Raw genomic sequence first — 13,882 nt, forward strand, 5'->3', positions numbered from 1 at the left:
CTCGCCGATACTCGATGTCTATCAGAGACCAATCGAGCGTTAGTCAGTTACCATCGATTGAGCCGAAAAGCAGTGCAAACATTATTTGCCGTCACGTAACTCGTCATCCTACCGCGGCCGGTCCATATCCACGAACTTCAATCCACTTAGGCGGAATCCCAAAGTTCTCCTTCTGCCTCTCGTTCCCTACCTGTTCCGTACGCTCGATCTCCATCTCTTTCTCTCTTCTCTCCCCTTTCTCTCTCTTTCTCTTTCTCTCTATCTTTCTCTTTCTCTCTCAATTGCCAGAATAGGAACTCAACTTGGTAGAAACGAAGTTAGCGCGGACCGCAATCGATATAATAGCGGCCGAATCCGCGGAGCTGCGATGTCCAGTGAGTGCTAGGGTTAGAAGCAGGGAGAGGGCGAAAGAGGGAGAGAGGGAGAGAGGAGAGAAGGACGAACCCGAGAAAGGAGGTAAAACGGGGTGGGATCCGTAGGGTTGGAGAGGGGTAGTGAGACGTTAATTATACATTGAAATTAGTTGCAGAGTTTGCCCTGTGCTCGCCGAGGCAGTCTAGGGCCACTAAGTATGGACGACGAGCCGGCCTTAGTCCGAGCTGGTCAGAGATAGTCGATATTATATTATATATCGGCACATCTTGATTGCACAACATTATGCGCTGGCACATCGTCGGGTTACTATGTGTTTCACACAGCGGACGCGCTGTGAAATCATCGGATTTTACGCAGATTTTGCGTGTAAATTATCGATGAAATTTTGAATAATTGAAATCATTACAATTATTTAAATTTTGCTCGAGACGGCGTCATCAAGGTCAATATTACGATGATGTAATGACAAGAGGAAAAGTCAATTATATATTCGGGAAATGTTGAAATTGTACGTGCTAACAAAGCTTACCTTGCGAAGTGGGGATAAGAAGCTGAGCCCCTTGAATGCCCTGAACCAATTGACCGGACGTTAGGATGAATTGAGGCATCGCAACCGGTTGCGGTTGAGATAATAGCTGAGGTAACGTCGCCATTGGAGCTGAGCTAGGTGGCAGAAGGTGGGAACCCGCCGTCGTACTCGAAGCTGTTGGTACCGTTCCACCTGGGAATGAAAATTAACAATTTCACTGCGTTAGATTACCTTTGTCATTTAATTCTCGCGCAATCCTCGATTCTGCAGTAAAGTCTTACGACTTTAACCGCGCGAGCTTCTATATCCATTTAAATTTCTACATAAGAAACTAAATTAATTTATATTTCCGCCATCTCTTACCTGACGAACTGACAGTCAGATTCAAGGGAGTATTAATTAATTGATTATTAGTTAATCCCGTCATCCCTTGAAGACCAGCGGCCAGTGACGCAACTTGTGGAAGATTTTGCAAATTCGCTAAGTTCTGGAGATTCTGAAGTGTCACCATGCCAGCCACTACGCATAAAATTTCGAAATAAAATGTCGATATGTAGTAATGTCGATATCGAGAAAAAAAATCTATATTTTGAGACATTTTGAGACATGAAGAAGAGACATCTTGTACTTACTCGTTCCGTTTAGATGAGCTTGTGCAACCGCCGCACGTTTCGCTTGATGGAGATTTTCAGGTGATGGACTCCGTCGTCTCTTTCGTGAATTCTTCATGTCGTCTATCATCATTTGATGTTCGTGAAGTGCACCACCACCTGTCGCTGGTTCGGGACTTCCAGTGCTACTCCTATCGCTATCCTGTAACAGACATACATATTCATAAATATAATTACAAATCAGATTGAAACTGGGTCACTTTCAAACTATAAGATATAAGCAAAATTAATAAAAAAATGCTTCTAAATTGAATTATGCTAATATATAATGCTAATTAATTAACAATATAATGCTAATTAATTAACAATAATATTCATTAATTAATATATATTAATATACAAATTATTTTCCTAAAGGATTACATACCATCTTGACCGTTTTCAAAATGGAATGGATCATATTTTCCCTCGTGAAAATCAATCAAACAGCTAATAAGGTTTTTACATGAGCTAACAATTTTTATTGTGGCAGTTTAATGCGAAAAACAGATTAATAATTATTTACAATTTATATAAAGGTGATATTTATTAAAATATATTATTTTAATTTGACAAAAGTGAGAAGAAGCAATGACAGAAAGTAAAATATATATATATATATATAAAAGTAGATTAGCGAAAATAATTAGCGCAATACGCAAACCAATGAGGCTTATGATACTTCGATGATCATTGTCGAATATCAATTTTCACTTACGCACAGCAATGAAAATTGAGTTCGTCTGTGTTATCTCCTGGTCCTTGCCCATAAACATAATCCAGTAACGCGTGCAAAGTGATTTAGTTATTCACGCTCAATAACACATTTTTGGAATTAACTTGGTCATCGAACCAACCGCCCGATTTAATCAATACCAATTTGATGCAGCCGCGCGTGACATACGTTATTGTAACTTCCAAAAATCTTTCAACGGCAAACAACTGCGAACAGTTATACGCAAAGGCGAGAATTACTTGAGCAAAAAAATATATTAATCACGTGTTTTCTCGTCGCTTTCTGCTTTCGCGTGCCTGCAGATATATAATTCATGCATATTTACAGAATACCGGCGGAATAATTAACGAACTCCCGGCACATTAAGGCGTGCCGTGTATTCGTATGTGTGCACGTATAGCCGAGGTTCTTAGAAGACAATCTAAATTATAATAAATCGATGGAGTATATATGCCGTAATGCTTTACCACCACGAGTGTATGTCGATGGTGTTGGTGGTGGCTGTGCCGCGGAGAGTAATGTTACCGGTGCGGCCTCTTTGCATAATGGTATGGAAATATGCCGGAACGTGTATCGCCATAGTTGGATACAGATTAAGCGTTTTAGAGCTTCGACACTCGAGTAATTCGGGAAAAAGAGTTTCCGCGGATAACTGGATCCATGAATAAATCCTGAGTAAGCTTCTTCGGTGACTATCACCTTTTACATTAGACGTGTGACTAGTCTAATTACACATGTTGATGTGAATTTTCGAGACGAACGCGTATAAAGAATATTTTAAGATGAGTTTAAGACGATGCAATAAACTCGAATCTTGCATCGGGAAGTGTAAATCATCCCTTTCATTGTCTTTTCTTCGAAGAATAGAGCGTAAAATTGACGTGAGAATAATTGAGAATGGATAAAACACGCAAATATTGTATTAATTGCATACTGTCAAACAATCTCATTACATTCAGCTCGATTCAAAAAAAAGATATCCTCTGGGTGCGGCTTGTAATCCCGGCTTGAATTTTCGTCAAAGTCGCACAATGGGCCGCGCGCGTCGCTGGTCGAGGCATTTCATTGCATAAAAAATAGATAAAGCCTGGTCGATAGGTAACGAACGAAAATAGGAGGCGCGGCAGTTCAATTTTTTTTCCACGCAAATTCGTAAACGGCTATACCACCAGTATAGCCACCCTATATTAAATGGACGAGGCGAGGGGGATTAGTTGAATGCACAAGCTCGACCATTTTGCTTGTAAAAGTGCGCACGATATACAACCAGCCGTAGAAACATATGTTTACGAGTTTTCGATATTTCACATAAATTAATCAGTGCCGCAACATCGCGACGCATAAAACGGCGGCTTTTGTATGAGATCATTGACTTTCCCCCCAATTGAATGAGAGGTTCTTTGCTTGTAAAAATAAATATTTATATGTTTTATTATACCCCTACAAACAAAGCTTATATAATTAATGCGCGTTTTAATTCAGATATAAATCAGTTTCTTAATCATAGGCAACTCTCGGATTTCAAAAGATTTTCTATTTTTATACATTTCTATGGTTTTTCATACCATCTATAAATATACATAATTACAAAGTAATAAACTTGGTATATCAATAATTCTATATGTCGCGGAAATAAGTTATAATTAGCGTTTGGTTCCTCGATTCGCGCCTCGGGACATTCAACGAATCGACTTACTCAATCAAGTCGCACGAAAGGAACGGTCGAGTCGCCCACGCTGTTGATCTCGCGGACCTTTAAAATTCTCTAGGAGAAATCGGTCGCGCGATCGATAAAAAATCCCGCGTCCATAGACCATCTCGCTAATGCGAAAAAGCGGGCTGGACCCCTCTCGCTCCCACGATCGGGTGAACGACCAGTGTGTGGAAGGCACGAAAAAAATACATGATCAGAGAGAGAGAGAGAGAGGGAAAAAGAGGGCGAACGAGCGTTCGTTCGGTTGGTCGTTGGAAATGCAACAATAAACATTACTTATCGGCGCGGGGGTCTCTAACAATACGTATACGAAGAGAAGCGGCGCGGCTGCCGGTAGCAAAGCGCAAGTTTTTTGCAATAAAGTCATTTCGAGCCGTTTGAGTTATGGGTAATTCCTGCGGAGCGCCCGGACCTGTGCGCTCTAGCTAGCTGGTCCGAGTCCGGTCCATTGATTAGTATTAATGACTTAGCTGCACTCATTTCGCCCGAATAAAAGTAATTGGATTTGGCTTCGACCCCGCGCTGTAGTTTGGCGTCGACGGCGGCGTCGGGCGGCGTCGACGGCGGCCGGCGTCGGCGGTGGCGACGGCAGTGGCTGGCAGAACAAAACTCGTGGGCGCGTGTAAAAATACATTAATATCTGTTTGCGCTTAATAAACGATAGCCGCGCTGACTTCAGACTAATGGCCGTATTCCGGAATCGGTAATACGCATTTTTATGTTTCTCTTTCTGATACGCGGCGCCGCATCGCGCCGCGCCGCACCGTGCTGGTTCCATCCCATCTTTGGTTGCGGCCGTTTCTGCCCTGGCGAACGATTTGTCGAGCAGGGCACCGTTAGCAGTTATGAAAATTGAACGATTTTTTTGGCAGGAGAAGGCTACATACGAACGCGAATTTTATTATGCGCGCGAGCTTCGGTCGAATGCAAGAAGTACGCGAGAAATATTTAGGTATTTTTTACAAATTTTTGCGAAAATTAATTTTTTATATTATATACTAAACTAATACATTAGTTAAGATATCAATGAAAAATATTGATGCATGTGTTTACCGAATTAAAGATGATAATTTTTAAAAAAGAGGATAATTTTTCTATAAATATATAATATATATAGTTAAGCATTAATATGTTTAAAGTCCAACGTATTTCAGTAATTAGATTTGACTTGATTTGAATCTCGTAGATATTTTGGAGTGTCTAAATTATTTATGGAATAATGGAATTCTATCAAATATAGCTTGCAATAAATATTGTTTATAAATACATTTGAGTATTACAAAACTAATTGATTTAATTTTCGCAAATTTTATTCGTATTCGTATTTGTATATCACTAATTATACGCGATCAATCGAGATCAATAGTTATTAATTGGAATTATTTGACACGTGAGAAAAATATATAAAAAGATCAGAGAGAATGATGAATTTCCGTCACGATTAAAGATTTTAACGAATCTTGTGGGGAAGTCGCAATTATCACCGTGGTCATTGCGAAAGGGTGTTATCGGGAATGGAAACCCAGAGAGGCAGTTGCAGAAGACCTGCTCTCTATACGAAAAGGACAAGAACGGAGACAACTAGAAAGGTAGACAGAGAGACTGTTTGACAGAGAGAGAATCGTGGAGACAGTCGGGAGAAGAAAGGAAAGGAGAAAGAAAGAGAGGAAGAGGGAGAGAGAGGGAAGAAGTAAGAGATAGAATCCGCTCGACCCTCGGTTCAGGCCGCTTTGTCTGTAAGTGTAATTAGTCCAGGGTGGGGTTCCTGGGGAGTCGAGGCTCGGGGGTATAAGGGAGGGCAAAAGAAGGGGGTGCAGTGGAGCAACGGCGTGGTTCATCCTGGCTTCCCTCGCCCCATCGCCGTGCCCCACCACCGCCTTATTTATATGCAAATGAGCTTCATTTCGCGATATTAATGTTCCACCCGAGTCGGCCTGCCTCGGCGCGAAGGGGTGCGAGGATACGCGGAAAAGGGTTCGTCCTCGTATATGTTTACGACCATTTCGCCCGCATGGACAGCAGCCGAGTCAAAATGTCAAAAATTGTGGCGACCTCAACACGCGGTCAAATAGATAATTTTGTCTTTTAGTAAATGCATGAAGTTATAAAAATGAAGAACGTCTTAATTGCAAGTTGACAGATTTTGAAGAAAGAAATATACTTGTGTCGTTGCGCTTAATTCTAATAAATTGAGAGCAATGTTATGATGTCGCAAGAAATTCGCGATTGTCTTTTTTATGCGTATCTTTTGCGTTTAATCATCATCATTAATGCTCAATCTTTACAAGCGAATTAAAAATTTCCAATAGTACGCGTTGTAGGCTCAAATCGTGGAGCTTATATAGCGCGCAGATAGTATAGATAATGACCGATTTATCGTAACGAGTGGAGCGTGGCAACGGGTAGAGACAGACCCCCATCAAGGCCCCACCGGGGTAAATTAACAACAGACAAGCCACTTGAAACATTACCGAGGCTTCCTAGCAAAGCAAGCCGGGGGTGGGCTCGCGCTGTTGCCTTACTCAACATAAATTAGGGCCGATAGAAAGGGTAGATTGCAGAATGTTGAGTGTATAACGACCGGCGCCGCGTTCTGCTGGTAACGGTGTCTCGAGCATCCGCGCGTCGCGTCTTACTCTTGCAGCACACGCGAGCCCGAAAAATCTTGCACGCCACGTAATACCCGCCCATGACTAAGAAAATTCGAGCTCTTACATCGAAGTCTCGTGTTAATCGATGCGAGATGTGTTACGTGTAAGCGCCGTTATAATTTCATTTTTCTTTTTCTCTTTTGCGCGATCAAATTTTTAATTTTTAGGAACGGATGGTGAAATGCACTGTTATATTAAATAACTAAATAAATAAATAAATATATAGATGTATATTTGCGATTTGTAAAACAAATCGAGTTTTTGTATTAAAAGAATCGAATATTTATAAATTGTAATATGATTGCTGCCAATTTCGCATCATTGCGCGATATTAAAATACGTTTTTGCATAATCATGTGGAATTGAGAGAGAAAGTGATCGTTATGCTGAACGGCGTCACCGGTAATGTCCCGAGTTCCTTCGAAAAGCTTAATTACGACGAGTCAGCGAAATAATTCGAAATAGGAGTAAACGTTTGTGCCGACGGTATTTGCATTTAATGGATATTAAAATGAATGACCATCGCTCATTACGAATGCCGCGGGGCGTCCGTGGTAAAATCGTGGGTAATGAAGTCGCGAGACGAATCTTACTTGTAAATGGATCCTTCATTATATCCAGATACAGTTCTTTGAGGAATGCGTCCTAACGACTGTTCGGACACGCTGCTAAGAAATTTATGAGAATTTCTCACTGTAATATCGAAAAATAAGATCATATAATCACCTTTATTATCTCGCAAATATAGCCTTGATGAGATATTTTGAATTAGATCTTTTTTCTCACGCAACTATACATGTTTAATATTAGTATGTGCTATCCAAACAACGAAACATATAATTAAAAAAAAGAGATAAGAATATATTTTTTCGAATATATTTTTCCATTTACATAAGTAATTATGTAAGAAATGCGTCATATGTTTCTCAAAACGTTCTCTCTCCTCTCTGACCAGTGCTAACAATCAACTCGAGCAATCCATTCCGCGTATTCTTCACGGCGGGCATCTTAATGCGCGCGAGTCGTAAACCGCGCGAACGTGGTGTAAATCTATTCGTACCGTCGTTGTTTAGCTCGGTCTGCGCCCTAAGAGAGGACGGTCGGTCGAAGTAGAAAGAGAGGAAGGACAGGGACAACGCCGGCGGGGTGGTTGAGTGAGAGAATCGGAGGTGGGTCGACCGATGCATGAATATACATGACCTTACCACCAACCCTTACACCGCAACGGGGCTCTGCTTACATTATTGTATATCTAATTCCGCGGATGGTTCTCAAAATTTGCCGACCGCCGCCGCGACGACGGCGCTTCGCGTTGGCCGCTTACATCCGGCTGAGAATCACTGCCGGCTCACGACATTATGCAGGCAGTCTACATATTATACATTCGGACTGGGATTCAATTAAGTTTGGTTAGACCAAGTCCCGCAGCCCTCTCCCGCATCCGGTCTGTACTTCCTTTCTCTGACTCGCGCCTGGTTCCAACTAGCGCACATTTTTGGTGCAACCGATATTGTCATCTAATAAGACCATCGTTTAGCTTGTTGTTCGACACTGCGAAATTCGATCTCGAAAATTTATCAATCGTGAATTAAACTATATATGTATTTGATTACGTGCGCTCTAAAAATAGTATATATGTAATAATATATATAGAGAATATCTCTCTGGAGATAATAAAAAGACACACTACAAGTTGAAATTGTCAACGGTATTTGAATAGTGAACAACTAGTAATAAGCATAAGAAATAGAATATCTTACAATAAAATTATAACGTCTGTATATCTCTTAAATTGAAGAAGGTCTATGATTAACGTTAGGATTCTTTCTCTCTCGCCGGAACCACTAATTATCAGCCGACTCAAACGTACGCAGGCATCGGTCCTCGTGACTTAAGCGGCGAGAACGTTTGACATTTGGCGGGCGTAACCAGCTGTATAGCAATAAAGTTAATTGAAATACGTCAAGTGTATATAGCCTAGCGCTGAAAATACTTATGCGAGTTGGTGTGCGTCGCGCTGGCTTAAGACACGCACGCATGCACGGTCGTGACACACTTCGATATATACTACCGGATGGATAATTAATGGGACCACGTGGTGCAGTCACGATACGCGCCACGGACGAGAGCGTCGGCGAGTGCATGAACGCTCGTCGAAAAGGATGACGGATCACGAGGGTCGCGGGGTAGAGAAGTAGAGATCACGTAAGGGTGAACCAGACGGGGAAAGGGGATGCGGACGATGCGCGCGACGGACGGGAAGGCGAAGGGATGCTAAAATAATGACGGAAAATTGCGCGCTTCCATGTTACACGGCGCTGAGCGTCGACACTTAATTCAATTCGATTGCGATACAGTTCAATAATTCGATTAATTAAAAAATATCGCAGAGTCGCTCAGCCGATTTGCGATCGGCTGCGCGCCTTTCGCTTCGCGAGAGGCGTAAGGTCTTCGGACGAATCGTCCCCCTTTGAGCGCCCCTGGTTAAAGAGGGCTGCAACATCGGCTGATACGCAGAGTTAGCTAATAGCTGAAATGCAACCCCACACTCGATGTTGCCGCATCATCTGTGATTATTTGAGTATGAGTATCGAGCGAACAGTGTTTCCCAAAAGTCCTCCGAACGAGCGAGCGAGTTCATTGGCGATTTTTGCAAGTTTAGGTGACATCATCACGCGAATCGACTTCAATCGTGCTCTTCACCTATTGAGTCTCGCGTGCAATATGTGCTTGATTTCTCAAAATTTTATTAATGGATGTTAATAAAGAACTTGTGCTTTCAGACTGTTTTGCAAAAGAGAAGGTTGTCATTTGCGTTCTCGATTGTTCTCTGCTGAGATGCAAGACAATATTCTTTCAACCAGTTTTAAATTAGCTGGAGCGATTCCTTCTTGCTCTCTGCAATTTTCGCGATTGTGAGAAATGTATGCGAATGGGATAATTTCAGAAAGTTATGATGATAACTTTATACAAAAAAGATACAAAAAAAGGTAACTATTTGTCAACTTATCTAGAAATAAAAATATAGCTCAAGATCTTTAATTATCGATAAGATTATAAGATCGATTATAGGAGCCGTGATACGTGCAATAGTCAATATTTAAAAACATATCCCGGTATAGCATCGCAATATACCAATATTTAATTAAAAACAAATGGTGCGATGACGTCTACCTGCGGATTACTTTCTATTAGCTAATTAATTACGCCATATCAATATCTCTTCCGCTATTTCATTAATATGATGATAACGACATAATAATGCGACTGCCACGTCACGCGACGGCCCGTGACAGTTTTCCGGAAATCTGAAAACGCACAGGTAGTCTCCCCCTTCCGTTTCGCCATCAGAGATTCGCCATATTTAAAAATAGCTGACGACGAGGAGCGCCGTCATGGAGTATTCGGGTATGTTATAATCCCGGCGCGGTGTCATAATGATAATAACAACGCGTTAATTAAACTCGCTGATTTATGCGCCTTTCATATTGTAATTGCTCACCGAACTCGAGTCGAGACGCAGAACGAGCGGGCGCGCAGTTACGGTCTCGGACGATCTCTCGCTCAGAGAGCTGAGATAATGCGAACGAATTAATGAGTCAAGGCGCAATTAATATCGAGCACTCGCGCGCTTGCCGTCTATTCGGCGAAACCGCAACCGCTGTGCCTTCAGCCGCGCCGCGGAAAAGAAAAGACGTAGAGAAAATGGAAAGATGAGAGCGGATTTTCGTAATCTTCCACGTTATAATCGTAATAGCGCGAGAGGAGTGTTTTTCTCCTCGGCAGAGAGTGCGAGTCTCGTTCGTGCGCAAATTGCGTATTCTCTTTTCGCTGCTTAATTCAACTCAAGAGTCTCGAATACAATTCGTTACGATTTAACGTCGGCCACGGACGGAAGGGGGAAGGGGGGAAGGGGGGAGCAGAAAGGGATGGACGCAAATCGCTTATTTACACCGTGAACGGTGTAATACGCACGCGCTGGAGGCCATATTTAGTTTACCAACCCGTGGGTATAATGTCTTTTTAGGTACGTTAATTAACAGTATTCATTTTGCACAAAGGTTTCTAATTACGCACTGTACGGAGCCATAGACTTAGTGCCGCCTCCGCAATGGAAATGTTATGTCCCTTCTCGCGCCGACGTCTAGAGTTCATGACATCGACGTCGAGGGAAGCTTCGTCGAAATCGGAGCACTTCCGGACCGGATCTGTAGATCGTCGTCGGTATCGGACTCGGTGCAGCCGGGATTCCTTTCCGTCCTACGCGAGGTTCGACGACGTTAGGTAGGCGGCCGAGAACCAGGACGAGTCGGCCGCCACATCGCGGGTCAATACTTGTCCGGCCGCTTCAGTTAGCAGTCGCATTAATTAATTATAATTAAGTTTTAGTTGACGCGCGGCTGTGGAGCGGAGCGGGGTAAGCAAGGCAGGTAGCTACGCGACTCGCATTTTGAGCATTACCGATATTATGCAGATTTCACCCCTCCCTTTTCGTCGCCGGGGTGTATACTCCCCGGTTTTCCCCGTCGACCCGTTTCTGCCAGTGCGTCTTCTCTCCTTCACCTTACAATGCCACCCCAACCATCGCGCACCCCGTCGTCCCGGCCATCCTCATCCCCTCAAGACACGCTCACTCCTCGTGCCACTTACCAAGCGAGTCGGAGAATGAATTATTTACTTATTTACGGTACGTAAACGGAACTAGCGAACGGCTCGTTACTTACCTATAGACATGTATTAAAATATCTGAATTTTGGCGCGTCGCTCGCGGATGAAGATCGATGGAATAGATCAATTCGTACAATGTGTTTTATAGCTTTTTTTGTAATAAATCCTGACACGATAGAGCAAAAAGCATCGGCGGTCGTTAATTTACCCAACTCGTTCAAACTGTTCGTTTTAGAGCGCACTTTTCGTATGAACGCTTTAATTTTACGGACGTCTCGATAAACTTTCTTTCACGAAGAAGAATTTTTGTAATCGATCGAATATGAAAGAGCGAGGAATAAGACGCGTTCTACGGCCACGATCTTCGTCTTTCGCGGATGCTTTTGGCAAGGGGTTGCTGAAACGACGTCAGACGTAGTCTCGGGCGGCAGCAACTGCACGTCGCCGTAAGAAGCTGTTAATCTTCGGTAATAAACTGTATTTTCATTATAATACGGCATGAATATGCAACGGCGATAATGGCCTTAATATCCCAGCATGCATCTTCCTGTGCTTTACGAGCTGAGCCTCCTCTGCCGGAATTTGAGGCGTACTCACAGTGGATTTTGCGACGACGTTACTGCCGCCGCTACTGCCGTCGCTCTCAAGGAGATCTCCTTCTAAGCGCAACGCGTATTCGCGATCTCCCTTTTGAGGCTGCGAACGAATCGTATCGTTTCGTTAGTTATTCAAATACTATTGTTATTTTATATGCGATGACTCGCGATGATCTAGAGTTATTCCGTTTCATTGTTAAAAGCAGCTTTATAATGAATATTTTTGGCACTTGCGCCGTTTATATTAGAACTCTAGACGAGACATTTTTTTTTAATTGTTTAGTGATCTAAAGCACTCATGAAACTGTTGAGAGAGATCCTCTTCTGGTTTCTTTGAAACTTTAAAATTAATTTAGTTTAAATAAAATCTAATAACACAGGCAGAATCGAGAATGTTACGAATGTCTACGAAACTAATTTTATACCTCCTCCGATATAGAAATAAAGGATTTTACTCGATCGAGAATCCGAGCTCGTAATGGGCGCGATACGTTACGCATCGCCGTTAATGCGAGCCGACTTAATGTAAGCAGCGAGCGAAGGAATAATAGCGGCCTAGCCTACGGACATTCATTTATCTTAGTTTATTGCTAACTGCGAGGAAACAAACACCGTTGGAATACACAACGACGTGCCATTAACCTCTCGGTCGCTTTACCAACCTGGACTTAACGGTGTGTCGTACACTTTTGCCCTATACTTTACTCGCCCTCGTTCGATGACGACTGAACGATAGATCGTTGTTAACGTTGCTGTTCCTCCCTACTTGCAGTCGGACCGCACGATATTCTGATTGTCTTAATCCTTTAGAGTGAACGGAACAGGAAACGAGACCAAACATTTACTTTCGTTATTCTCTCATATTTATCTGAATAGAATGAATCGAACTTAAAAGAGGTATCCGCTATAGTTTGCGTAGAATATGGCAAACACAAGCCCGATAGTCGTTGGTTTACTCGATTCATATTGGAACATGTGAATAGAATATTTTGATATATTAAGCAAGGTATCTTCCACCGTTTTTTGTCTATTAAAAAATTGCTGTTTAAATTTATTTGCTTTCAATCATACGATGATGTTGATTAATTCCCTATTCTGTCTTTGCCTCATTTTTTTAAACTTTTTAACTACAGAATTATATCTATATCTTCTTCGTTACTTATCTCTTTGTTGCTCTTTGCGTCTCCGCTTATATTAAATATTTAATATTTTAACCTCAGAATTAATAACATAATTTATGTTAATTTTTTTATTACTTTTCCACTTATCGCATTTACTATTTAGACTTAGGGATTTACATGTTACAATACGCATCTCTCTATTTCGGCGAAAGTTTGGTCAGCATAATGAAGAAGAAAAGATACAAAGGATACGCGTGGGAGGAAAGAGATTCCGTAGGATAACTCCAACGGAAAACCGAGACGAAATCGGACACCGATCGACCAAACTGCGCGTAATTAGCGTATCCTCGTAGCGCGGACCAAGCGTTGTTTTCTAGTGAAACAAATTAGACCGTCGTGTCGCACGAACGAATAAATTTAGAGAATGTTTCGCACCGAACGAAAAAAAGAAAAAAAAAGAACGAGGGAAACGAGCACGGGCGAGAGTAGGTGGATGTTGGAGGAAAAAAATTCGAGAGGGTAAAAATGTTTCTGGCATGGCGTATAATGGACGCATTGCGCGCGAATATAATGAGATTTTACAGTGCAATTCACATAAAGCATCGGAAACAACAAAAGGCCAGGATGGAGGGGAGAAGCGCGATAAAAATGCCTGCGTCTAAACACATTATTTCTACCCCACCCTCGCATGCATGCGTTCACCACGCGACGCTCCCGATCTCCGTCCGGACCGTCGACTCTCGCCGTCCCATTATCATTCCACGGATTATTTTTCGTCACTTCGAAAGAAAGGAAGAGAGAGAGAAAGTTACCTCACGTTACGCGGAAATACAGCAATGCAT

General features: G+C 42.3%; 1 protein-coding gene across 4 annotated transcripts in view; it reads right to left on the minus strand.

Annotated features, from left to right (window-relative positions):
- Positions 1–13,882, minus strand: part of LOC105256254 (POU domain, class 6, transcription factor 1) — a 112,393-nt gene that overhangs the window by 13,977 nt on the left and 84,534 nt on the right. For all 4 annotated transcript variants that reach the window (XM_025414150.1, XM_011266023.3, XM_011266021.3 and 1 more), the window contains exons 3-5: positions 1,537–1,717; positions 1,268–1,423; positions 905–1,096 (exon numbers count right to left, since the gene is read on the minus strand). In XM_025414150.1, coding sequence (XP_025269935.1) covers positions 905–1,096; positions 1,268–1,423; positions 1,537–1,717 — 529 coding nt within the window. The remainder of the gene's footprint in view (positions 1–904; positions 1,097–1,267; positions 1,424–1,536; positions 1,718–13,882) is intronic.

The sequence above is a fragment of the Camponotus floridanus genome, unplaced genomic scaffold, assembly GCF_003227725.1.
Source record: "Camponotus floridanus strain SB8 unplaced genomic scaffold, Cflo_v7.5 scaffold78, whole genome shotgun sequence".
NCBI lineage: Eukaryota > Metazoa > Arthropoda > Insecta > Hymenoptera > Formicidae > Camponotus > Camponotus floridanus.